The sequence below is a fragment of the Myotis yumanensis genome, unplaced genomic scaffold, assembly GCF_028538775.1.
Source record: "Myotis yumanensis isolate MYYU_CA2020_CCGP unplaced genomic scaffold, mMyoYum1.0.hap1 SCAF_3, whole genome shotgun sequence".
Taxonomy (NCBI): Eukaryota; Metazoa; Chordata; class Mammalia; order Chiroptera; family Vespertilionidae; genus Myotis; species Myotis yumanensis.
In genome coordinates this window covers 208043512-208067280 of record NW_027223754.1, presented here as the reverse complement: position 1 = coordinate 208067280, position 23769 = coordinate 208043512, and the positions used below count along the sequence as shown (strand labels likewise).

The window sequence follows — 23769 nt, the reverse complement described above, 5'->3', positions numbered from 1 at the left end:
AATGAAAATGGAAAAACTGCCAATACCTGATTTCTGTTCCCTATTTTCAACTTGCAATCATATCCTTAGGTACCTTTTGACCCCGGGGGAAAATACTTAACATTCAGAACTACCAAGAACAGGAAGAAGAGAAATTTTATTTTAAAAGAATGAAATGTTTCCATCATAGTGGATCTTAAGCACGTTTTCCAGGTACGCGGCGTGCTGGCTGGACGTCTTGGCATCGTTGTTACACGTTTGGCATGGATAGCACACAGGTTGGTGTCTTCAGAAAAGGCCAACCAGACAGGGCCACTGCCCCCTGCAAAGCACCATAGGCTGCTCCCTGGAAGCACAGTTCTGGTTTGAAGTCCTGAGCAATTTCTCGCACCAGACGCTGGGAGGGAAGTTTGCGAATCAGAAGTTCAATGGACTGATAACCTCTAATTTCACAAAGTGCCACAGTGCCAGGCCTGTAACCATGAGGTTTCTTCACCCCTCCAGTAGAGGGCGCACTATCGTGAATGGCTTCGGAAGCCAGTTGCCTCCTCGGTGCTTTACCACCGGTCCATTTGCGGACAGTCTGCTCTGTACGAGCCATGGCATAGAGACCTCTTTACTTCCCCCCTTCTTCGCTGGAGCTTGGCGAGCCGAGCGGCACAGGCATTAGAGAGTGATGGTGGCTGCCAACCAATTCGGGCAAAACTTGTTTATTTTGAAATAGTAACTGTAGGCTCACACGAAGTTGCCAAAATAGTACGTAGAATCCCACAAAAACCCTTCTTCCCCCACATGGTGACATAATTGCTGTAGGACAGTATCAAAACCAGGAAGTGGACATTAAGACAATACTAGTAACTAGTACTCCGTCGTCACTGTTTTTGCATGTGTGTGGTTCTATCTGATTCTGTCACCTGTAGCCGAGCCACCACCACCATCAGGGTACAGAGACTCTCACCACCTGGAGCGAGTGCCTATGTTCCCTCTGTATCTGTGCACCCCTTTGCTGTTCTCCGCCAGTTAGTCATCTGTTCTCCATCTTGATAGGGTTGTCATTTTGAAGATGTTGCATAATGGGAACCAGGCAGTAGTGACCTTTGGGATGAGCTGTTTTCAGTAAACACCATGTCCTGAGCTCCGTCTGCATGGCTGCCTGTGTCAGTAGGAGTTCCTCTTTGTTGCTGAGGGTACTCCATAGTCAGGACGCACCAGTGTCCAACCTTCCACCTGTCCAAGGGCATTTGGGTTACTTTTAGGTCTTGGCGATTGCAAGTATAGCTGCTGTGAACATTTGTGTACAGGTTTTTGTGTGAATCTAACTTTTCCTTTCCTGAGGATAAGTGCATGTTAGTTTTATAAGAAACTGATTTTCACAAGAAACTGTTTCCCAGTATTCCCACCAGCAATGGATATGAGCTCATTTCTCTACATCTGTGCCAGCATTTGGTGTTGTCATTGCTTTTTATTTATAAGGTGTAATGATAACTCATTGTGGTTTTAGTTTGCATTTCCCTAATGGCTAGGGATGTGAAACAGCTATTTATGTATTTACTAGAGGCCTGGTGCACGAAATTCATGTGTGGGGGGGGGCGGGTCCCTCAGCCCAGCCTGTGCCCTCTCGCAGTCTGGGAGCCCTTGGGGAGGATGTCCGTCAGTTGGACATCCTTAGTGCTGCCGTGGAGGCAGGAGAGGCTCCCGCCACCACCACTGTGCTCGCCAGCCATGATCCTGGCTTCTGGCTGAGAGGTGCTCCCCCTTTGGGAGCGCACTGACCACCAGGGGGCAGCTCCTGCATTGAGCCTCTGTCCCCTGGGGTCAATGCACATCATAGTGATTGGTTGCGGTTTGGTCAATTTGCATATTACCCTTTTATTATATAGGAGAATTGGCCATGTATCCTTTTTTTTAAAAAAGATATTTTTTATTGATTTCAGAGAGGAAGGAAGAGGGAGAGAGACAGAAACATCAATGATGAGAGAGAATCATTGATTGGCTGCCTCCTGCCCTCCCCCCACTGGAGATCGAGTCTGCAACCCGGGCATGTGCCCTTGACTGGAATCAAACCTGGGACCCTTCAGTCTGCAGGCCAATGCTCTATCCACCGAGCCAAACCGGCTAGGGCGGCCATGTATCCTTCTTAAGTGAAATGTCTATTCATGTCTTTTGCCCATCTTCCCATTTGATTGATGCTTTTTTTGTTGTTGAGCTTTGACCATTTTTGCTCTATGCCAGATGCTAGTCATTTGTCAGATATGTGACTTGCAAATGTTTTCTCCCACTATGCGGCTTGTCTTTTCAATCTCTTACCCGAGCCACAGTGTAAGTTTTCACTTTTTGTGAAGTCCGGTTTTTCCATTTTTATGGGTCATGCTTTGGTGTCAAGACTAGAAACACTTTGCCTGGCCCTAGGTTTCAAAGATTTTTCTCCTGTGTCTTCTACAAGTTTTATAGTCTTACATTTTACATTTAAGTTCGTGGTCCATTGTGAATTAATTTTTGTATATGAGGTAAAGGTTTAGGTTAAGTTTAATTTTTTTTTGTCTCTAATATCCAATTCTGCCAGTACTATTTGTTGAAAAAATTATTCTTCTTGTAAGGACTTATTTTTACACACCCACCCTGTTCATTATCACACCTGAGCAAACTGACAGGAATCCTGTATGTTGACTGTTTTGGGTCCTGTCTAAGCATCAGGACCCAGTAGGTCCATACATTGCATTTGGTTGTAATGTCTCTAGAGTCTCTTTTGCTGTAACGATCCCTCAATCACCTTTGTTGGTAAGACATTAACTTGTTGGAGAAACCAGGACATGTATCCTGACAGCAGTTCTCAACCTGTGGGTCGCAAACAATGAAAATACATCCTGCATATCAGATATTTACATTACGATTCATAACAGTAGCAAAATTACAGTTATGAAGTAGCAACGAAAATAATTTTATGGTTGGGGGTCACCACAACATGAGAACTGTATTAAAGGGTCACAGCATTAGGAAGGTTGAGAACCACTGCCAGTGAGTGTAGACTGTACGGTGGTCTAGATCTGGCTGCTGCTTGCTCATGGAATCATTTAAAAAATATAGTTTTATTGATTTCAGAGAGGAAGGGAGAGGGAGAGAGAGATAGAAACATCAATGATGAGAGAGAATCATTGATTGGCTGCCTCCTGCACACCTCCTACTGGGGATTGAGCCCACAACCGGGAATTGAACTTGGGACCCTTCAGTCCGCAGGCCAACGCTCTAGCCACTGAGCCAAAACGGCCAGGGCAGTGGTTCTCACCCTTCTGGCCCTTTAAATACAGTTCCTCATGTTGTGACCCAACCATAAAATTATTTTCGTTGCTATTTCATAACTGTAATGTTGCTACTGTTATAAATCATCATGTAAATATCTGATATGCAGGATGGTCTTAGGCGACCCCTGTGAAAGGGTTGTTCGACCGCCAAAGGGGTCGCGACCCACAGGTTGAGAACCACTGGGCTAGAGCCTCATGGTATCATTTAATCTGATCCGCTTCCTTCGGTATCTTCTGGTACCGGTGATTAGTTCTAGAGGCTTGTTTCAATCCCAGTTCACTTTTTGGGCAAGGGTCCTTCTTGGGAGGTGCTGTGTGCTTCCCATGCAGGCAGTTAGGAGGCTTAAAACTCCCAGTGCCCCGTTTTAATGACATTGATCTTGACTGTGGGTTTGCCTCTGCGGCCTGACCCATCCCTTATCAAATTCCCCATCAGCCTTTCACTAGTGGTTTTATCATCCACTGATGACCCAGGTCTCCATCCATTATTTGTCCTAGGAATTGCAAAATGGTCATTTTTTATTTTATTATTCTGTGTCCTTTCACTAAGGGAACTTAATGTAATGTAGAACAACTCCCTTGTCAATTATGTAGTTGCCCTGAAATGTTATAGATGAAGACACTGAGGCTCCAAGCTGGCCGGTGGTGGAGGGTGGCGAGAATCCTGCGTGGGGACTGAAAAGCGGAGGCGAGGTTGTGCCACTTACAGATTCTGCCCCAAAGTCCCACCACTTTGCAGCCTTCCCTGACCCGCCCCCAGCTGTGGCCAAGGCAGTGATGCCGCCTGCAGCTCCCTTCCTGCTGGGCACTCGCCTCTCCTGCCGGGCAGTGGGCCAGGCCTCCAGGTCGCCCCTGTCGTGTAGAGCAAGTGAGTTCCTTGAAGCTGAGACTGGGTCTTCTTCCAGTGCTCAGCACTGTGTCCAGCGGCCTCAGGACATGTTTGTTGGAAAGATGATCCCAGCATCTCCCCTCAGGGCTCTCTGTCGCATCCCAAGTTTCATATTTGGTCCATTAAGAAAATAGGGGACCTGCCAGAGCATCCGGGGTTCCGAGCTCCATCCTGTGCTTCTTTCCCACATCAGGGTACATGGACTGCATTGGAAAAGGGGAGCCTTGGAGGCCCTTCTCTGAACCCCTTTTCCCAGGAGAGTGAAGGGGCTACCTAGCCAGCATCATCCGTGCCTTCCCCAGGCCTGGGGCTGTGCCAGGCCAGTGTCCTGCTTCCTTGTGAGACCTGGGCAGGCAAGAGATCTTTCCCAGGTAGGTGCCTGTCCTGAGTGTGAAAGGATGGGATCTCAGGGTCCATCCCCCCACCTCCCAACAGACGCATACTGCGAACATTTGGTGAGATCTGGCATGGTGTGCCATCCTGGGCCAGGGAGCCAAGCCAGCTCTGGGAGACAGCTTCTGAGGAGCCACCATCGCCTGCCTCTCCTGGGGGCCAGGGGCCTGTGTCTGAATCAGAATATGGCATCAGATGCCCGGTATGTGTGGCTTGGTGGATTGAGTGTTGTCTCGTGCACCAAGAGGTCACTGATTCCATTCCTGGTCAAGGCACATGCCCGGGTTGTGGGCTCGATTCCCAGCAGGGGCGTGCAGGAGGCAGCCAATCAATGATTCTCTCTCATCCATGTTTCTGCCTCTCTCTCCTCCTCCCTTCCTCTCTCTCAGAATCAATAAAAACATATTTAAAAAAAGAAACTTATAAAAAAAAACCCAATATTGCATCAAGTACTTGGGAGGGATATTATGAAAACCTTCAAATCATTCCGTGCCACCCCAGGAGACTGCAAAACCAAGTTCCACATGATTTTTCTCATCTCTCAGTTGGAGAAAATGTTACTTACTTCAAAGTCGCTGTGAGAAAAAACTAGATATTATGTTTGGGGAAATGATTTGTAAACCACAGGGCATGGCGCAACAACATGGCGGGCGTGGGTCAGGGCACAGAAGCCTCCCAGCGCCGTGGCCACCCTTCCCGGAGAGGCCCTCCCCTTCCTGTGAGGACAGTGCCAGCTGCGGCAGGACAGGCGGGGCCCTGTCTGCAGGAGGCTCTGCCGTGAGGGGCAGCTCCTCTGGGCCTCCAGCCCGGTGGGAGACAACGTATCCGTAGGACCTGCGTTTGAGCCCTGGCTCTGATTCGGGGCGAGTCCCCCTGAGTGGGTCTCTTCTTGTGAAGCGGGCAACCTACCCGAGGAAAGCGAGGGAGCTCTGAGTGTTAGTGTCACTCTGGGGTTAAGGGAGGCATTTGAGGGTGAGTGACAAAGCCCCAGGGAGACGCTGGGCTGGAGCCTGCTGGTGTGCCCTCCTTTGGGCAGGGGCAGAGCCCAGAGTTGGCCTGGCTGGGGAGACGACACAGGGCCTCTCAGCACTGCCTTAGAGCAGAGCGGCCTCTGACACTCTCGCTCAGAAGGTGAGGATTTAGGCGTCTTTGTACCACCTCCTCCCATCCCCCTTCGATTCTCGTTTGTTCATTTAATTTGGGATTATAGGCAAAGATGATAATTTACAACCCAAGTCTCCTCTTTTTAAAAAAATTTTTTTTAAATACACTTTTATTGATTTCAGAGAGGAAGGGAGAGGGAGAGAGATAGAAGCATCAATCACGAGAGAAACTCATTGATTGGCTGCCTCCTGCACGCCCCCTGTTGGGGATCGAGCAACTCGGACATGTGCCCTGACTGGGAATCAAACCACTGAGCAACACCAGTCAGGCCCAAGTCTCCTTTTTAAAGAAATATTTCTGGCACTGGTTTTCAATTTTGCAATCATTCTTACAGGAACTATTCTTAGACTTGTCACTGTGTCTCTTTTTCAAAGCTTGTCACCAGTCTTTATATAGACAATTCCATTTTTGAGTTTCTTTATATAGATGTCTTCTCCATTTTTGGTTTCTAATCTGGATATATCTCCTGGTCGGTGTGTTAGGAATTATTTATTTTTACAGGAAAATAGAAATGTAAAGGGCTCTCAGGGGGTGAAACTTACAGCTAAGAGCCACATGGTGTAGATGGTGGCAGAGGATGCTGGCAGCATTGGAGAGAATGGGGGACAGAGCCGGGAAGCGTGGGGAGACATCAGCAGGTCAGGTGATGGGCCCGGGTGCACCCAGGAAGGCCCAAGGAAAGCTGCCGTTAGGCTCAGCTGGCTGAGAATATCAGCTTAGCCTTGGAAATTGTGAGAGGTCAGATGGGCTGCCCTCGGGGTTCAGGCTGAGATTGTTGGGGTTTTGGGGTTTGGCCATTTTCTGGGTCAGACAGCAGAGGCTGTCCGGGGCCAGTGAACCTGCGGGACACAGGGCGGGTCGGCGGGCATCTGGGCCTTGCACTCCAGCTAGGGCTCTTCCCAATGCCCACATTCTCCGTCACATCCATTTCAGCAGGGGTCACAGGGTCCTAGGAGGAGCTGGGCAGCTGGGCAGAGAGGCGTGCGCAGGCCTGCAGCCGGGGCAGGCTGTGGCACATCCGAGGGCAGCAGGAGGCTGTGACTGGAGTAGAGGATCAGGTGGGACTTGCAGGAGATGAGAAACAACCAGAGCCACAGAGGGCAGTCGTGTGGGCCACGGGAGGGACGCAGCTTCTGCTCCGAAGGAGATGGAAGGTTTTGGAGTTCTGAGCAGAGGAGAGGCCAGTCTGGCTGACATCTTAGAAGGCTCACACAGCTGCTGTGTGGGGCTGGACAGCAGAGACAAGGGCAGAAGCAGGGAGACTGGTGAGGAGCCTGTTCCATTAATTCAGGGGGGACAAGATGAGGCTGGCTCCAGCGTGATGGCTGGGGCCAGGGTGACGCCTGGTCAGAGTCTGGGCACGTTTTGAAGGTGGACATAGAACCCTGGAAGATTCTTTCCGGTACTGGCCCTGGCTGGGAGGAGGCTAATATTGTGATTTCCTCTCTCTAGGCCAGCTCCTCGCTCACTCCCACGGTTTCTCTCAGGGATCCCCTGCTGCTGGGCACCATGACAGTGAGGGGGGCCGCCCTGGCCCCAGATCCAGTGTCGCCCACGATGGCGGCAGCCTCGCCCAGCGTCTCCGAAGTCCCCGAGGGCAGCCCCACAGCCATGGAACAGCCCGTGTTCCTGATGACAACTGCCGCGCAGGCCATCTCCGGTTTCTTTGTCTGGACGGCACTTCTCATCACCTGCCACCAGGTACCGGCCAGTTAGGAGTCCCTGAGCCCGAAGGCTAGAAGGATCCTGCGCGGTTTCTAGTCCAAAAGGTATTAGTTAGGTGCGGGCAGGCGATGCTGCAGCAGTAAGTGAACCCCATGATCTCCGGAGCTCCTCTGGGAGAAGGGGATTCCTTGCTCACATCCCAGCCCAGTGCGCTTCAGCTTCCACCTGTGGCTCCAGCATCTTGCAGCTCCAAGGCATCATCCACCTGACCACTGGGAGGAGGGTCACGTGGGAGGCACTCTGGGTATTTACCTTTCAAGATCCAGGAACGACACTCATGTCTTTGCTCACTGTCCCTGGGCCAGTATTGGTCCCATGTCCAGCCTGAGCTGCACGGAGCCTGGGGACTGTGTGAGCACCTGATGTCAGTCCCGTGTCCATCCTGAGCTGCAGGGAGCTGGGGGACTGTGCATGAACACCTGATGTCAGTCCCGTGTCCACCCTGAGCTGCAGGGGGCCTGGGGACTGTGTGTGAGCACCTGATGTCAGTCCCGTGTCCACCCTGAGCTGCAGGGGGCCTGGGGACTGTGCGTGAGCACCTGATGTCAGTCCCGTGTCCACCCTGAGCTGCAGGGGGCCTGGGGACTGTGCGTGAGCACCTTAGTCAGTCCCGTGTCCACCCTGAGCTGCAGGGGGCCTGGGGACTGTGCGTGAGCACCTGATGTCAGTCCCTTGTCCAGCCTGAGCTGCAGGGGGCCTGGGGACTGTGCGTGAGCACCTGATGTCAGTCCCTTGTCCAGCCTGAGCTGCAGAGGGCCTGGGGACTGTGCGTGAGCACCTGATGTCAGTCCCGTGTCCACCCTGAGCTGCAGGGAGCTGGGGGACTGTGCGTGAGCACCTAGTTGTCAGTGACCCCTTCGCAGATGAGAAAATTGGGACCCAGAGAGGGAGAAGGGAGGGGACTGGCCTGTTTACTTAGTCGTTGGCAGAGCTGGGGTAGAAGTCAGTGTCCTGTCCCCCGTGCTCACAGGCCCAGAGGAGCCTGGTGTGGCCTGAGACGGGCCTTGGCTGCCTGAGCAAGGAGAGGTTTGAAGGTTTCCAGCAAAGACGGAGGCTGAACTCATTTGGGTCCCCTTTCAGCTCCTCTCCCGCTGCCCTGTGTTCCCCATCCTTTCTAGAACCCAGTTGCTTCATTGCAGATGGGGAATATTTTGTTCTTTTCCTCCCGAGCCCAGGGCTTGGCTGGGCCAAGTGTGAAGTCATGAAGCTGGGATGGGAGACTCGGGCTGGGACGAGGATCCTGGCTAGAGAAGGTCTTGGCATTTGTGTGCAACTTTTATTCCCCCCCCCCCTCCCCCCCAGCTTTCTAAAAACCACATTCATTCTCCCAACTGCCTGTGCGGCAGGAGCGCTGCCTCTGTTCCAGCTGGGAAGGTCAGACAGGCTGAGGACATCACTGCAGCCATGCAGCCAGGGAGAGCATCCACCCTGCGTAGAAGTGGGGTCCCGTCTGCCCTGTCATACGTTAGTTAGGGGATGGGGCGGGTGGGCACCCACCCCCTCGCCTGTGAGTTAGCTCCATGGCCCAGGGACCAGGTGTTTAGGGAGGTGGGGTGGGGACACACACTGAAAACCTTTGCACCACACAAACCTGGCTGTGCACGAGGGTCCCAGAGTGCTTGTTACAGCTGATTCCCCGCTTGGATGTGGACAGTCTCGGGCATGACTCGTGCTCCTGAGTCTGTGAGGCTGGCCTTGGCGCCACCGCTTGCACCCGCACAGGCTTTCTGCGCCCCGGGGTCTGATGCTCGCAGTAGCCTCACCCTCATCGTCCCCTTTTGCAGAGGAGGAGGCTGAGGCTCGGGGTGGAGTAATTCGGTCACAGATCTAGTGAGTGGCTGAGCTAGACCCCTCGGCCCGCCTCCTCCTCCCATGGAGCAGAGGGGCGGAGGGGCGCCGGCGGGACAGTCAGGACGGTCGGGTCTCCGGCTGACACTGCCCCTCTGCCCGCAGATCTACATGCACCTGCGCTGCTACAGCTGCCCCAACGAGCAGCGCTACATCGTGCGCATCCTCTTCATCGTGCCCATCTACGCCTTCGACTCCTGGCTCAGCCTCCTCTTCTTCACCAACGACCAGTACTACGTGTACTTCGGCACCGTGCGCGACTGCTACGAGGGTGAGGACGTGTGGGCGCGCACCAGGGAGGGCCGGCCGTGGGCAGCGCACCCCTCCTGCCTGGCGTCTGGGAGCCACGGGCCCCTCTCCTGGTTTCTCCTCGAGGGGCCACCTCGCTTTTTTACCCACCATCCAGGCCTAGAGGGACAGGTGACAGCATAGGTGTGGCCAGAGTCTCACCTTCAGATGCCCTTTGCGATGGGGCTCCCAGAGCAGCGTCACAGACACCTGGAAGCAGGGACTCTCCCCCCGTGTCCCCTTTCTCAGCTCTGGTGTCTCAGACGGGTGCGCAGGCAGCAAATGAGCGATCTGTCTGTAGATAGAAGCTCTAGGTGCAGATGGGTTGGGGTTTATCCGGGAGTCTGTGGGGCAGGGCGGGGCCTCCCTCCCCATGTGCCTTAAGTCTGAGGGCTTTGTCCCTGGAGGAGCTCTACTGTGCCCCCCAAGAAGGTGGCTCACTGCCTTTTGGGGGCCTCTGCTCTTGCATGTGACGTGGGAGCATCACCAGCTCTGGCACTGAGCTCCAGGCACACCAGGCCCTGACCAGCCGGCCCTCCAGGAGTCTGTGCCACCTGCACAGTCACCACAGGGCAGGAGCCTCTCTCCCCGGGGCCCAGTGGTCCTGGCCTGAGGCTTGGAGAATGAGCTGGTGCTTGTCAGAGGGAGGGCGAGGAGGAGACTCCATTCTGGGCTGAGCGGAGAGCTAAATTGAGGGGAGGGAGGAGTCCCCGTGTGCCCAGCCAGGGTGGGGTGGCTGTGGGGGGCCGGTGGCTGGAGGAGGGATTGCACTGGGAGCCAAGGACAGGGACATACACAGCCTTGCAGGCCACACAGGGAAATTTAGATCGTCTTTCTTACTGTTTTTTTTTTTTTTTTTAAATCTTTATTGTTCAGATTATTACATTTGTTCCTCTTTTTTCCCCCCATAACTCCCCTCCTTCCAGCTCCCACCCCACCCTCCACCCTCACTCCCCACCCACTGTGTTCATCCATAGGTGCATGATTTTTGTCCAGTCACTTCCCGCATCTCCCACACCCCTTTTCCCCCCAAGAATAGTTAGTCCATTCCCTTTCTATGTCCCTGATTCTATTATAATCACCAGTTCATTCTGTATATCAGGTTATTTATTCACTTGATTCTTAGATTCATTTGTTGATAGATGCATATTTGTTGTTCATAATTTGTATCTTTACCTTTTTCTTCTTCTTCCTCTTCTTAAAGGATACCTTTCAGCATTTCATATAATACTGGTTTGGCGGTGGTGAACTCCTTTAGCTTTTCCTTATCTGTGAAGCTCTTTATCTGACCTTCAATTCTGAATGATAGCTTTGCTGGATAAAGTAGTCTTGGTTGTAGGTTCTTGGTATTCAGCACTTTGAATATTTCTTGCCATTCCCTTCTGGCCTGCAAAGTTTCTGTTGAGAAATCAGCTGACAGTCGTATGGGTATTCCCTTGTAGGTAATTGAGCCTCTTTCTCTTGCTGCTTTTAAGATTTTCTCTTTGTCTTTTGCTCTTGGCATTTTAATGATGATGTGTCTTGGTGTGGTCCTCTTTGGATTCCTTTTGTTTGGGGTTCTCTGCGCTTCTTGAACCTGTAAGTCCATTTCTTTCACCAGGTGGGGGAAGTTTTCTGCCATTATTTCTTGAAATAGGTTTTCAATATCTTGCTGTCTCTCATCTTCTGGCACTCCAATAATTCTGATATTAGACCGCTTAAAGCTGTCCCAGAGGCTCCTTACACTATCTTCACACTTTCGGATTCTTTTTTCATTTTGCTTTTCCAGTTGGGTGTTTTTTGTCGAATCTTTGGTTTGATTCTTGAGCTCCTCTGGTCTGCTATTGGGTATAATATTCTTTATTTCAGTCCGTGTATGCTTACTTTCTAATTTCTTTTTTTTTTTTTTTTTAAATTAAATCTTTATTGTTCAGATTATTACATTTGTTCCTCTTTTTTCCCCCCATAACTCCCCTCCTTCCAGCTCCCACCCCACCCTCCACCCTCACTCCCCACCCACTGTGTTCATCCATAGGTGCATGCTTTTTGTCCAGTCACTTCCCGCATCTCCCACACCCCTCTTCCCCCCAAGAATAGTCAGTCCATTCCCTTTCTATGTCCCTGATTCTATTATAATCACCAGTTCATTCTGTACATCAGGTTATTTATTCACTTGATTCTTAGATTCATTTGTTGATAGATGCATGTTTGTTGTTCATAATTTGTATCTTTACCTTTTTCTTCTTCTTCCTCTTCTTAAAGGATACCTTTCAGCATTTCATATAATACTGGTTTGGCGGTGGTGAACTCCTTTAGCTTTTCCTTATCTGTGAAGCTCTTTATCTGACCTTCAATTCTGAATGATAGCTTTGCTGGATAAAGTAGTCTTGGTTGTAGGTTCTTGGTATTCAGCACTTTGAATATTTCTTGCCATTCCCTTCTGGCCTGCAAAGTTTCTGTTGAGAAATCAGCTGACAGTCGTATGGGTGTTCCCTTGTAGGTAATTGAGTCTCTTTCTCTTGCTGCTTTTAAGATTCTCTCTTTGTCTTTTGCTCTTGGCATTTTAATGATGATGTGTCTTGGTGTGGTCCTCTTTGGATTCCTTTTGTTTGGGGTTCTCTGCGCTTCTTGGACCTGTAAGTCCATTTCTTTCACCAGGTGGGGGAAGTTTTCTGCCATTATTTCTTGAAATAGGTTTTCAATATCTTGCTGTCTCTCATCTTCTGGCACTCCAATGACTCTGATATTAGACCGCTTAAAGCTGTCCCAGAGGCTCCTTACACTATCTTCACACTTTCGGATTCTTTTTTCATTTTGCTTTTCCAATTGGGTGTTTTTTGTCGAATCTTTGGTTTGATTATTGTACTCCTCTGGTCTGCTATTGGGTATAATATTCTTTATTTCAGTCCGTGTATGCTTACTTTCTAATTTCTTTATCGTAGCATCGAGGGTCTCATTAGTTTTCGTGAGGCTCTGCACAAATTTATGGCAAGCCCTCAAAATTGCGATTCTTAGCTCCATATCCTCCATTTCTGTCATGTTTTTTTGTCTCCGCATCTTTTATGCTTTCTTGGTGCACCCCCTTGTGGTCTCTGTGCGCAGTCTTGTTCTAGCCAAGCCTTAATTGTTGTAGTTAATACTAGAGGGATTTGACCACCAGGCCGACTGGCTGTAGGAATCAGCTGTGCGGAAAACGTCTGTCTTCTGGGGAGGCGCTAATCCAGCCTTTGCCTGAGGCGATCGGCAAATGGCTGTGCGCAGGGCTTGGGCGGGCGGGATCAACAGGGCGGGGGGAGGGAGCCGCTATGGCCGCTCTCAGTCTGTCCCCAGGGGTTCTGCCTCTCTGTCCCAGCAACCGCTGCAAACCTCGGAGGGGCCGTAGCCAGACAGTCCCGCTTCTCCCGTTTGAGTCTGGGTCCCTAGAGACTCGCCCGGATCTGTAGCCCAGAGTCTGAGACTCACTCCTGATTGAAAACGACAACCGCGCCCTCAGCCGCCAGCCCGCTTTGCGCGCGCACCGCCACACCACCGTACCTTTAAATTTTCCACACTGCGCCTCCTCTGAGCTTTGGAATGCTGTTGTTTTTGCTTCTAGTTGAAGAGACTCTCCTCAGCCAGCCTTCCTGTGAGGAGTTCTGGTTGCAACAGGGGTTCTGGTTGATGTCCGTTCCGACTTTTAGTTGTATTTTTGAAGTGGTTGTTTACGGTGGCAATCTCCGGTGTTTACCTATGCCGCCATCTTCGATCGTCTACAATATAGGTTCTCGTCTTTCTTACTGTTGATGCCTAAAAATATGATGCGAAATTGCAGGCTACAAAGCTCTCTACATGGGCTGTGGGTGACGGAGGGGCCAGAGGCCCCAGGACAGGCCACAGGCCAGCCGGCTGGGGAGGAGGGGTCCTTGGATTCAAGATCCCTTCTGATGCTCGCCCCCTCTCACGGTTGTGTGTTCCCGTCCCTGTACCTGCACTGCTGGTTCCTGGTAACGTGACCAGATGTGGTTTTCCTTGTGATGTGACCAGGCAGCTCTGACCATGACTGCCTGTCAGCTTCTCTGACCTGGGAGGACTTGGTCCTTGGCCCTGGGCTTCATGCTCATCCCCCAAGAAACTGGAGTCTGTTTCTGCCCCATTTTGAACCCGTGTGTCCCTGAGCACTCAGAGGCACAGGAAATGCCTTTGGATTTGGTGAGGAAATTCAGATGCCTAACACCCCACCCCACCTGCCCGTTCAGCCACACCGGCCTCCTTTCTGGCCTGGCACACCGGGTGTTCGCCCAGTGCCCGCAAAGCTCTTCTCCGTGGGCTCCCCCTCCTCCATCTGGACTGCGGTGTCCCCTTGGAGAGGCCTTCCCGGTGGCTCCCCTCCCAGACTCAGTCCGCAGCACACGGTTTGCAGTGAAGTGCCTGGTTGGTTCTCCCCATCCTGAGGGCAGTGCCAACAGAGCCGGGCACATGGTAGGTGCTCCCTCGTTCTGGATGTTGGGAATGAATAAGGGACTTGGTGAAACACCTGCTCTGTGCCGTGTGTTCATCCACATGTAGCCTCATTAAAATCCCTGCTGGTGTCCCTGCCTGGCCCTGCCAGGTGACGGTGCTGAGGCAGGTGGGGCTCTAGTGCCTGACATTCCTGGAAGCAGCAGAGCCCCCAGCAAAACCTCTGGTACCTCAGGAGCCACAGAGGTTGGGGTTGGAGAAGGTGAGGCCAGAATCCTTTTCCATTCACCTGCCAGCCTCGCATGGTGCAGGCTCTGCTTCTTGTTCGTTCAGAATAAACAAGCTCTGCCCTGCCCAGGGAGCCTCCCCTGTATGGTCGGGGACAGGCCCTGCAGACTGGGGTGCATGGCAGAAGCGGGCACAGCCCGGGAGCCTTCGCATTGCCCTCGCTCCCGGCCCCAGAGGTGGCAGCAGATGGTTGGCGGCTCCTCCCACTCCAGAAGCCTCTTTGTTCAGGCCCTGCCTGTCCAGACCTTCCTCCCAGCTACAGAAAGGTCCTTTGTAAGAAGTCTGCGTCTCCTAGCAACGCTATTGTCCCTGGGCCCCTCCCAGGCAGTTTACAAACAGGGCCCCAGCCGCCGAAGTACAGGCCACCAGCGTCCACAAGCTTGGTGTCCGCGCGGGTGGCGTGGCCCGCGCCTCGCCCTTTCCCGCACCTCTGCTCCGTGCCTGGGACCCTCTCCCATAGTTTTTATATCTACAAGTGCTGCAGCTCCGCAGGACCTGCCCCCAGCAGGCCTGGTGGTGGCGTGTCCCTTACAGTTCAAAAAGAGGCCCCCATGCCTTCCCCTTCCTCCCAGTCTCCTGAGACGGGGAAGGGGCAGGAGTGGACGGACTGGGCCAAGGAACTCCTGCTTCACAGTAGCCAGGCCTCTGCTGGCCATTAGGTGACATTTGCTTTTCTTTTTAACAAAATTAAAACAGTGGACATTTTATTTTTATTAAAGTCATACATGCATATGGATGAAACAAGCTGCCCCAACTCCTCTGAATCCCTAGTTCACTGCACTTGCAACTCTTTTTTTATTTTTATTATTTTTTTTAAATCAGGATGATCATCTAACCAAAGGAGCTACCCGGCCAGGGCCACTTTCAGCTCCTTAAACATTTTTTCCCTTGAATAACCTAAAAACGTGCATAGACTGTTGTTTCTGGGTTTTTCAGTTTCATGTAGTGTTTAGTAGCAGACTTCTTCCTCTGGGAGGCTTGTGGCTTAGGTACTCACCTCCGGCTGTGCACACCCACACGCTTTCGCTCCTTCATCTTTTTAAGGTGACAAGCGTTTCTAAGTCCGCATTTCGTGTGTGCGTTACTCCGTGTCTGTAAACATTGTTCAGAGCTGAGCCTGCAGGTGCGTCGAGATGACATTTCCTTGTGCTTTTCCTCTGCTGCCACTCGTCTTGCTGTTTGGTTTACTGTTTTCTATGTATCTGTCATCACCTTGTTCCCGAATGCTTCACTGAATTAGAAGCATGCCTTCTCTGAAGGGAGGCGCATGTCTCTTCGCTCTGGGTTTTCCTCGGTGCTGTTCCTCCCGACGCCCTGCCTCCTGTTCTGGGCTGGGCCTGGCCTCCTCCTGGTCGGCAGCTGCCCTGGGTCTTCCCTCCCAGTGTCCTGGGAACCCTGCTCCCCGCTCCTGTGCTGACCACCTGTCCCCTGGGGCCATTTTCCCTTGTTGGTGATTCGCCCTCTCCGCCCTCTCCTTCTGGTTAGAGGTCGGCTCCCAGGAGCTGCCTGAGAAAAGGGTGCATGGGGTTCTGTTTTCTGGAATCTGAAAATTGTCTACAAATATATATTATATTGTTCTGTTTGGTTAGTTGTCAATGGGAGTACAATTCTAAGATGGAAATTACTCTCCCTCTGAATTCTGAAGGCAGGTTTTCCAGTCTTTTAGCTTCCAGCATTGTTTTCGGAAAGTCTGCTGGATTGTGATTCTTTTTTTTAAAAAAATGGACTTGAGAGAGAGAGAGAGAGAGAGAGGAGAGAGAAACGTCATTTTGTTGTTTCAGTTATTTATGCATTCATTGGTTAATTGTTCTGTGTGCTCTGACCAGGGATCGAACCCACAACCTTGGCATCGTGGCATGACACCCTAAATAACTGAACCACAGGCCAGGGCTGGTTCTGACTCTTAATGTCTGTGTGTGACCTGCTTTCCCCTTTGCTTATGGTCTTTGCCCCCAGTGTTCTGAAATCTCAGAGGCGGCGGGACATTCACTGTGCGGGGTGCCCGGTGGGCCTTCATGTGGAAGCCCATGTCCTGAGTGCTGAGAATGTTCTTGCATGTTCCTTTACTACCCCCGCCCCCGCCCCCCTTGGTTTATTCCTGCTTTCCAGAATTCCTGTTGGTAGGATGTTGCACTTCTGGATTGACCTTTAGGTTTTCTTTATGGTTTCTTTTGTTCTATTTCCCAGGAGCTTTTAAATTTTATTTTAAATATTTACCTTTGAGCTTTTCTACGGAAGGTTTTGTTTTCTTTATCGTGTTGTAAAGCATCAGGCGCTCTTTCCTGTTCTATTTTATAGTCCCTTGTGCTTGGTGTGGGAGAGAGTATCTCCCGTTGGGGGACGCTAATTGCAGTTTTCTTCTGTTTCCTGCATTATCTCAGTTTCCTGACTTCCCTGTTTGTTTGTCTTGGCCTTTGACCTTTGTGTTGGAAGTGCTCCTCAAGTGTCTGGTGTCCTTGGCTATTCTTTGTATTGAAGAATGGGGCTTACACTGCCGGCCTCCCAGTTGGGTGACAGGACATGGCTTTCCTGTGCCGTTTTTACACAGTGGTGGGGACAGGCACTCGATGAAGATTTTTTTTATTCTAGGCCTGTTTCCCCAGATAATAATGTTCTCTGGGTGGTGAAAGCTGGGCACACCGAGTTAAGGGTGCAGTTGGGGGAAGGGACCTGGACACCTCGCCCTTCGCATTCAGACCTCATCTGTTTTCTGCAAGTGTCCTCGTTGCTGCCCTTGGCTGAGCTGAGTTCTCTGAGGAAGGAGCTGTCCCCACCGGCCAGGAAAGTAAAGGCCATGCGCAGACTTGCAGCCACGTTTTCCATCGGCACCTTCACCCGCAGTCCTGGGCCCTCCCGGTCAGGGACCACGCTGACCTTGCTGCATCTCAGAGCTTTTGTAACATTGCTGTCGGCTGCCTCCGGTGCCATCTCCTTGTCCTTGAAGGCTTGTACTTTTCCACCGATTCATTCTCATCTTAGTGGCATCCTGGGGGGAGAGGGAGAGGAGAGGGAGATAAACAGCTTGAGTGGGTGGTAATATTGCCATTTTCCAAGGAGAGGGCGAGTCTCAGAGAAGTAAATGGCTAGCCCAGGGTCCCTCTGATCGAGTATCTGCCATCTGGTGAGGGCTGTAACTCACACTGCAGCTCACACGGCAGCGCCAGGCAGAAGGAGTAGCGGGAAACCAGCCCCTTCCCTGCATTTAGTGTTTGATTGTGGTCGGGGTGGGAGGTCGCTCCTAGAGACAACTCTGAGGCAGCCTGAGGAGCTGGGGAGCTGATCCGAGGGGTGCAGGAGGCCAGGGTGCAGAGGAGAGGGCTTTCCCGTTGCTTTACGCAGCACTGTTTTCCCGGTAACATTGGTGTGGGCTCACAGCTTTACCACCTATTTTTCATTAGGCTGAGCTCATTCTCACCTCCCAGTTACCCGGAGGAGTACATATCACCCCCATTTTACAACCGTGGGAAGGAATTTGAGAGGCTAAGAAACTGGCCCAGGATTTCCCAGGTGCTTCCCGGAGGCCAGGCTCGCCTGGGGCTCCCAGGCCCGGGGTTGCCCTGTGTCAGGCTTGGTGAAGGAACACAGGATGAGTTTCTCAGCGAAAAATATGAACTCTTGTCAGGGGAAGAGGTTTTACAGGCCTGGATGAAACAATTAAAGAATGACGCTTCGTTCACCCAGTTTCAGATTTTGGACAAGGTTCGCTTCCTGGAACCTGGCCCCAAATGAAACATCTTGGTGGAGAGAGTGTAGCCAGGATGAACCCGGCCGAGGGCCGCAAACACGCCACAGAAGCCCGGCGGGCCATGTGCTGCCAGGACTCACAGGAGCTCACCTGATCAGAATAAAGAGGTTTGCAGGAGGAACCAGCAGAGGTCCTGAGAGAGAGAAACAGCATTCCAGGTGGCAGGAAGCAGGACCAGCAAAGGACAGACATGGCATGGGGGGGGGGGAGGAACCGCCTGGCAGCATCCTGGGGCCTTTCACGTCGGGCAGAGCCCGTCGCCATGGCTGTAGTGCATTGTGCCCAGTATTGTCCGCAGTGATCAGCAGTCCCTGAAAAAAGAGGAAAGAAAGTCCTGAGGCCCTCATTACTGAGCAGAGATTTCTGTCCCAAGTGGTCAAAACTGTTTCCTGGGCTCATCCGTGAGTTATCTGAAATACGAATGCTCGAGTCTTTCCAAATAACAGTGTCTGTGTAGCAAGGACAGCCAGGCCCTGAGGCCGCTTTAGGTGCTGAAGGCGCGTGGAGGAGTGAGCTGGCGATGGCCAGGTGCACCCAGAGCACAGAATGGGGGCCCAGGGAGTGTCTGTGGAGCAGACAGGTGCCTCGCTTACCTGTAGTGGGGGAGCAGAGGCTGCCCGAGTGCACTTGTCAGGGAGCCTCTCCGTGAAGCCTTGGGGGCCCCCAAGGCTGTGCTGTTACAGTTGTCCCTGGGGAGAGGGGCAGGAGACTGGGGGGGGGGGGGGGGCGGGCGTGCGGGGTGGAGAACAGTCTCTTGGAGGACAGCTTCCTGTCCCGGCTGCTCTGTTTGGAAACGCTGCTGCCTGTGAGAGAGAGTCAGTCAGGCGTCTCGGGGTTGGAAAGGAGGGACCTGTAAAGTGTCAGCTGCTCAGACCCCTTTATAGTTAATGTCTGTTAAGTGGCTGCCATGCCCTGGTTGTGGCCCGTGTGGAAGGGCCTAGCTCTGATTGCGTGCTTCCGTTAGCAGAGAGCTCACTACCTTGCCCCTCTGAAGACTGCCTCTTAGGAATAGCTTCTTATACTGAGCAGAAGTCGTAGGATCCACCCCTGGGACTAAGCGGGTCCTGCCTGACCTTCTGGACAAGGTCGCTGGCACACAGAGGAAGAGAGTGAGTGCCACTGTCTTCCCTCCAGGCCTCGAGGACCCAGGACAACCCTCATTTCATCTCCACCCTGTCCTGCTCTCCTGACTGTGTGCATTTCTCTAGGTGCCTAGGATGGAGCCCAAAGTTCCGGTACCTCACTCTCCGGAGCAGGAGACTGAGACAGACAGACAGACACCATCCCTTCCCTCATTCTGGACGCTCCGCTTCACACGGGAGGGCCATGTCTGTGGGCCCCTTGGTCATTTCTGTGTCCCCAGAGCCTAGCACAGAGGCTGTAGTGAACATTTAGGGGGCATAGAGTTACTCTGTTTCTCTGAGGCCTCCCAGGGGCCAGAACTGAAACCATGGTCAGGGGGAAGTCAGGCAACAAGGCCGCTGGCTGAGAACTTCGCTGCTAATCTGCTGTGCTTTCCCTGTGCCCAGGGCAGCATATCTTTGTGTTGGTTCCTGGGGTGTGTGGACTTGTCATTGTGCACACCCTGGCCGGGTGCTGGGGTGGCTCTGTAACTCTCTGGTGAGGGATTGGCTTGTCCAGATGGTCCTGGTGTGGGCTGGTTGGACCATCTGGAAGACAGTCTGTCTTGCCTCCCTTCTCTGAGAACGCGTTATCGACTCACTCATGATTCTTTAACCGACATCGTCACCAACTTGGTGTTACACAGACTCGCTGGCCAGAGCACTGGTAAAAGGTCGAGGATCTTGAGCTGAGAGATGGATGGTATTTGACAGTTCTGACCAGCTGAGCACAGACCTTGGCTGCGTGCGGACGTATGTGATACAGGAAAGGATGTGCGCTCAGGCGCCAGGCTCTTCTCCGAGGATGGCGGAGGCCTGGCTGCGAGAGTGGTTCCGTGTGGAGGGGCTGATGAACTTCGGCCCCTGGGGGTTCCCTGGAGGGTTTTGTCTTCGGGCCTGGAAGTCTGATCACCTCGGGGAAGTCTGTTCAGCATCCCGTGAGAGGGCGAACTGGAGCACAGAACTGAGTGTGGGCGTGGCTGCCTGCCCTGCTGCTCTGAGCCCCTGGAACCTGGGCCCATGCCCGTCCATTCATTTCTTCCGTGTTTACCGTGTATAGGTGCCGGGGCCTCTGGTAGTTGTTGGGGGTAGGCCTCCGTTTCTACCCCCAAGGACTTTACAGTCTGGAAAAAAAGACAGATCACATGCTGTGGACTCTGCTCAGTGTGAACTCGGCTCATCTCAGGCAGGTGCTGTGCTCACCCCCACCCGTCCTCCCAGCAGCCCCAAGAGGAAGGGTCCTGGCAGCACAGAGCACTGAGGACACTTGCCTGAGGCCACACAGCTCCGAGTGGTAGAACCACGCCCGTGGTAGCGGGGTCTCGGCCGGGGCGGATTCATCTGGAATCTGACTCACTCGTGTGTCTGGCAGTGGGTGCTGGTGTCTGCTGGGCCCTCGATTCCTCCCACATGGGGGTCAGCCTGGGCTTCCCGCATGGTGACTGGGCTCAAGGGCCTGCGTCTCGGGAAAGAACAAAGGAAAGAGGCTTCTGATCCCAGTGTGAGATGTCACGAAGCATCGCTTCTGCGCCACCCGGTCCACCGTATGCACCGGTTGTGTCAGTGTCAGAGGGTGTGGCCATCTTTGGAAAATAACCATCGACCACAATATGGCTGGACCCAGCCTGGGATGGACACATCCATCCCACGTGGCCTCGTGTGGGTTTGGACAAAGGCCATTCGCAGGCTGACGTCAGATTTGGCTAGATGCCCCCTCCCCGTACCCCAAAGTAGTTCTTGTCGTTGAGTGATCAGTGGGGATGCCTGCAGTCACCAGACATCCTGAGCTGCTCCTGTGCCGGGCCGGCAGCACACAGGGTCCCCAGCCCATCCCAGATGCTGGCCCCCGAGGGAGGCAGGCAGGTAGCAGCCGACATGCAGCGCTGCTGAGTGCTGCCCACTCGTCCGAGCACTTTGCATACTCACTTCAACCTCACAGCCTCCTGTGAAGGTAGGGACTCCCGTCCCCATTTAACAGATGAGGAAACTGAGGCTCACAGCTAACCCAGTGGCAGACCCAGGCGGCAAACCCTCTGCTCTGTGTCTGCTGAGGGATAGTCCTAGCACAGTGTGGTAGGTGCTATGGGTCGTGTTCATAGAGGGTGCTCCCTGGGGCCCTCACCCCAGCTGGAGACATGAGCCCTTCATAGGTTAGAGTAGCTGTGAGTGGCAAAAAGCACCCAGATACCTTCCTTTCCAAGTTGAAGGCCACCGTTCGCCTCCGACTGTGGTCAGGCTTTCGTGTTGAGGTCTGCACAGCGTCTGCACGTCATCAGGGCTGTGGGTGAGAGAACTGGCCTAGGGTGGCCAGAGACTCAACAGGGTAGGTGGTGTCTGATGGGAGTGCAGAGGGAGGGGCACCCCAGGCAGTGGGGACAGCCAGTGCAAAAGCAATAACCTGCTGAGGGAAAGGGGCGTCCAGCGTCGCTGGGAAGGAAGAGTGAGGGCTGGGCAGGCACCACGTCATCTGTGGGGAGACCTTGAGTGCCAAGCCAGGGGCTGCACCGGGAGCCCGAGGCCTTCGTGCTGCAGGGGACGCAGGGTCAGAGGAGAAGGGGTCTCTCTGGCCCCATGTTGATCTTGCCCTGGCCGTGCTTTGCTGGATGCCTCTCCTTGCTCCCTGCTCTTGGCCCCGACCCTCCGGCCCCTGTCCTTTGTGGTGTCCTCTGCCACACTCTCACTTTCTTCCACGCTCACCCTCCTCGCTCCTGGCACACCCCTTTGCTCTGGCACCTGCAGGCAGCAGCCTTCGCTTTGCTGACCCAGCAGACGTCTCTGACCAGGAGCCATTACAGCGCATTGCTGTATTTATAGCGTAGCATTTACAACACACTTCTCTGCCGGCGGGCGGTCGCTCTCGCAGATTCTGTCTTTGTGGGGATGTCCAGCCGCGTCCTGACTCAGAACGAGCTGACCCAGCTTCTCAAGACATTTGTGCCTCTTTCCGCACCTCTGCTGTGTTCAGTGCAGACTCAGGTGCACTGCAGGTTGTGAGCGAACGGAGGTGCTGCCGTCTCATTCTTGCTTAGAATGTCTCCTGAGAGCCCCCTGGAGAACGTTTTATTGTTGTTTTGTTGTAAATTTTGGTCCATAACACAATAGAAAAGAGCATAGGATGAATTATAAAGCCAGTACCTGGTTGAACCCCAGAGCGGGCACACTGCCAGCTCCCCCAAGGCCCCTCTGTGCCCACCCTAACCTCCCGTCCTCCCGTCCCCCCTGCCCCAGAGCTGACTTCTGAGGTCATCATGTGCATGCTGTAGAGTGAGAGCAGTGTGTAGCATCCCTAAGCAATGCGACTGGTCTTGCCTGGTTTTGGTTAGAATGGAGTGTTCAGTTCACGGTGTGGGTTCTCCTGTCCTCAGGGCTCTCTGTTGCTGCTGTGACTGGTCTTTCACTTTCGTTGCTACTCAGAGTTCTGCTGTCTGTTGACCCGTCCTGTTGATGGGAGTGGTTTACTGTGGACCCTCTTTTCACAGCCTTGGTCATCTACAACTTCCTGAGCCTGTGCTATGAGTACCTCGGGGGAGAAAGTTCCATCATGTCTGAGATCCGGGGGAAGCCCATCGAGTGAGTACACAGCTCCCTGCAGCCCCGCACCCTGCTTCTTGGGCCTGCCTTTCTCTGAGCTGTCCCGGCGGCAGCTGGACATGCAGCTCCTCCACGCCTGTGGCCTTGACCTGCTGTGTCTCCTGAGCTTCCGAGCAAGGCCATTCATTGGGACTTTCGGAAGGGCCTCCTGGCTCTCTCCTCTGTCTTCCCGTCTTTTCCTGTTTCTCTCTCCCTCTTGCACCGTTTACATTCAGTGCTTCTCAGGTGCTTTGTTACCCGCGGGCCGCCGAGCAGCCTGCTCCCTCATGCTTTACCGTAATTGCAAATGCTCTCACTGGCTCCCTGTACTTGGCCTCGGGCGCAAAGCTGCCTGGGCTCTCTGCCCCGTCCCCACCCCACCCTGCTGTGCCCTGGCTTGTCTGGATGTGAGGGAGGGCGTCCCCCAGCCCCACCTTCCCCGAGTCCTAGCTCTCTGCTCACCATCCCCTCTGTGGTCTCTTCCAGGTCCAGCTGTATGTATGGCACCTGCTGCCTCTGGGGAAAGACGTACTCCATTGGGTTCCTGCGGTTCTGCAAGCAGGTGTGTGCCCCCGCACGTGCCCGGTCTGTGCCCTGGAGCAGCAGCCGCAGGGCTGTGCTGCCCCTGCTTGACAGGGTGGCAGAGACCAGCTGGGTGGACCCTCCGCAGGCTGCCCTGGATCCATCTTGGAGTTCCCATTTCCTGCAAGCCCCCACCCCCAAACCCCAGCACCCACTCCCCACACAGTTAGGGATGCCCCTGCATTCACAGGGAGGGCTCAGAGGGGCAGTGAGAGGCGTCCTGGGCACGAAGTGGTCTCACACTCTTGCTCCTTTTGACCAAGTCTCGGTGTGTGTGAGAATCGGAGGATGTGCATGGGGATTCTAGAATCTCTGTTTGAAAACTTCTCATCAGCTGCGGCTAGAGGGAAGGAGGGTTTCTGCATTAAAGATACCTGACCAGCCCTGCTCAGTGGTTGAGCATCGACCCATGAACCAAGAGGTCAGGGCACATGCCCCAGTTATGGGCTCGATCCCCAGTAG

At 53.3% G+C, this 23769-nt stretch overlaps 1 protein-coding gene and 1 long non-coding RNA gene across 5 annotated transcripts in view; one reads left to right on the top strand and one right to left on the bottom strand.

The window, feature by feature from the left end:
- The window catches only part of TMEM184B (transmembrane protein 184B), a 53874-nt gene that overhangs the window by 20842 nt on the left and 9263 nt on the right, over window positions 1-23769 (top strand). For 2 of the 4 annotated variants that reach the window (XM_070411116.1, XM_070411115.1), the window contains exons 2-5: window positions 7177-7425; window positions 9403-9568; window positions 22635-22725; window positions 23212-23287. In XM_070411116.1, coding sequence (XP_070267217.1) covers window positions 7234-7425; window positions 9403-9568; window positions 22635-22725; window positions 23212-23287 — 525 coding nt within the window. In that variant the 5' untranslated portion in view covers window positions 7177-7233. Of the gene's footprint in view, window positions 1-4471; window positions 4539-7176; window positions 7426-9402; window positions 9569-22634; window positions 22726-23211; window positions 23288-23769 lie in introns of those variants that run through there. The other 2 variants (XM_070411117.1, XM_070411118.1) reach the window with 2 other exon arrangements.
- On the bottom strand, window positions 14842-20265 carry LOC139007556 (uncharacterized). The gene is made up of 3 exons (XR_011470869.1): window positions 19758-20265; window positions 18125-18345; window positions 14842-17275 (listed from the first exon to the last, which is right to left on the bottom strand). It is a non-coding gene; the product is annotated as an uncharacterized lncRNA (long non-coding RNA).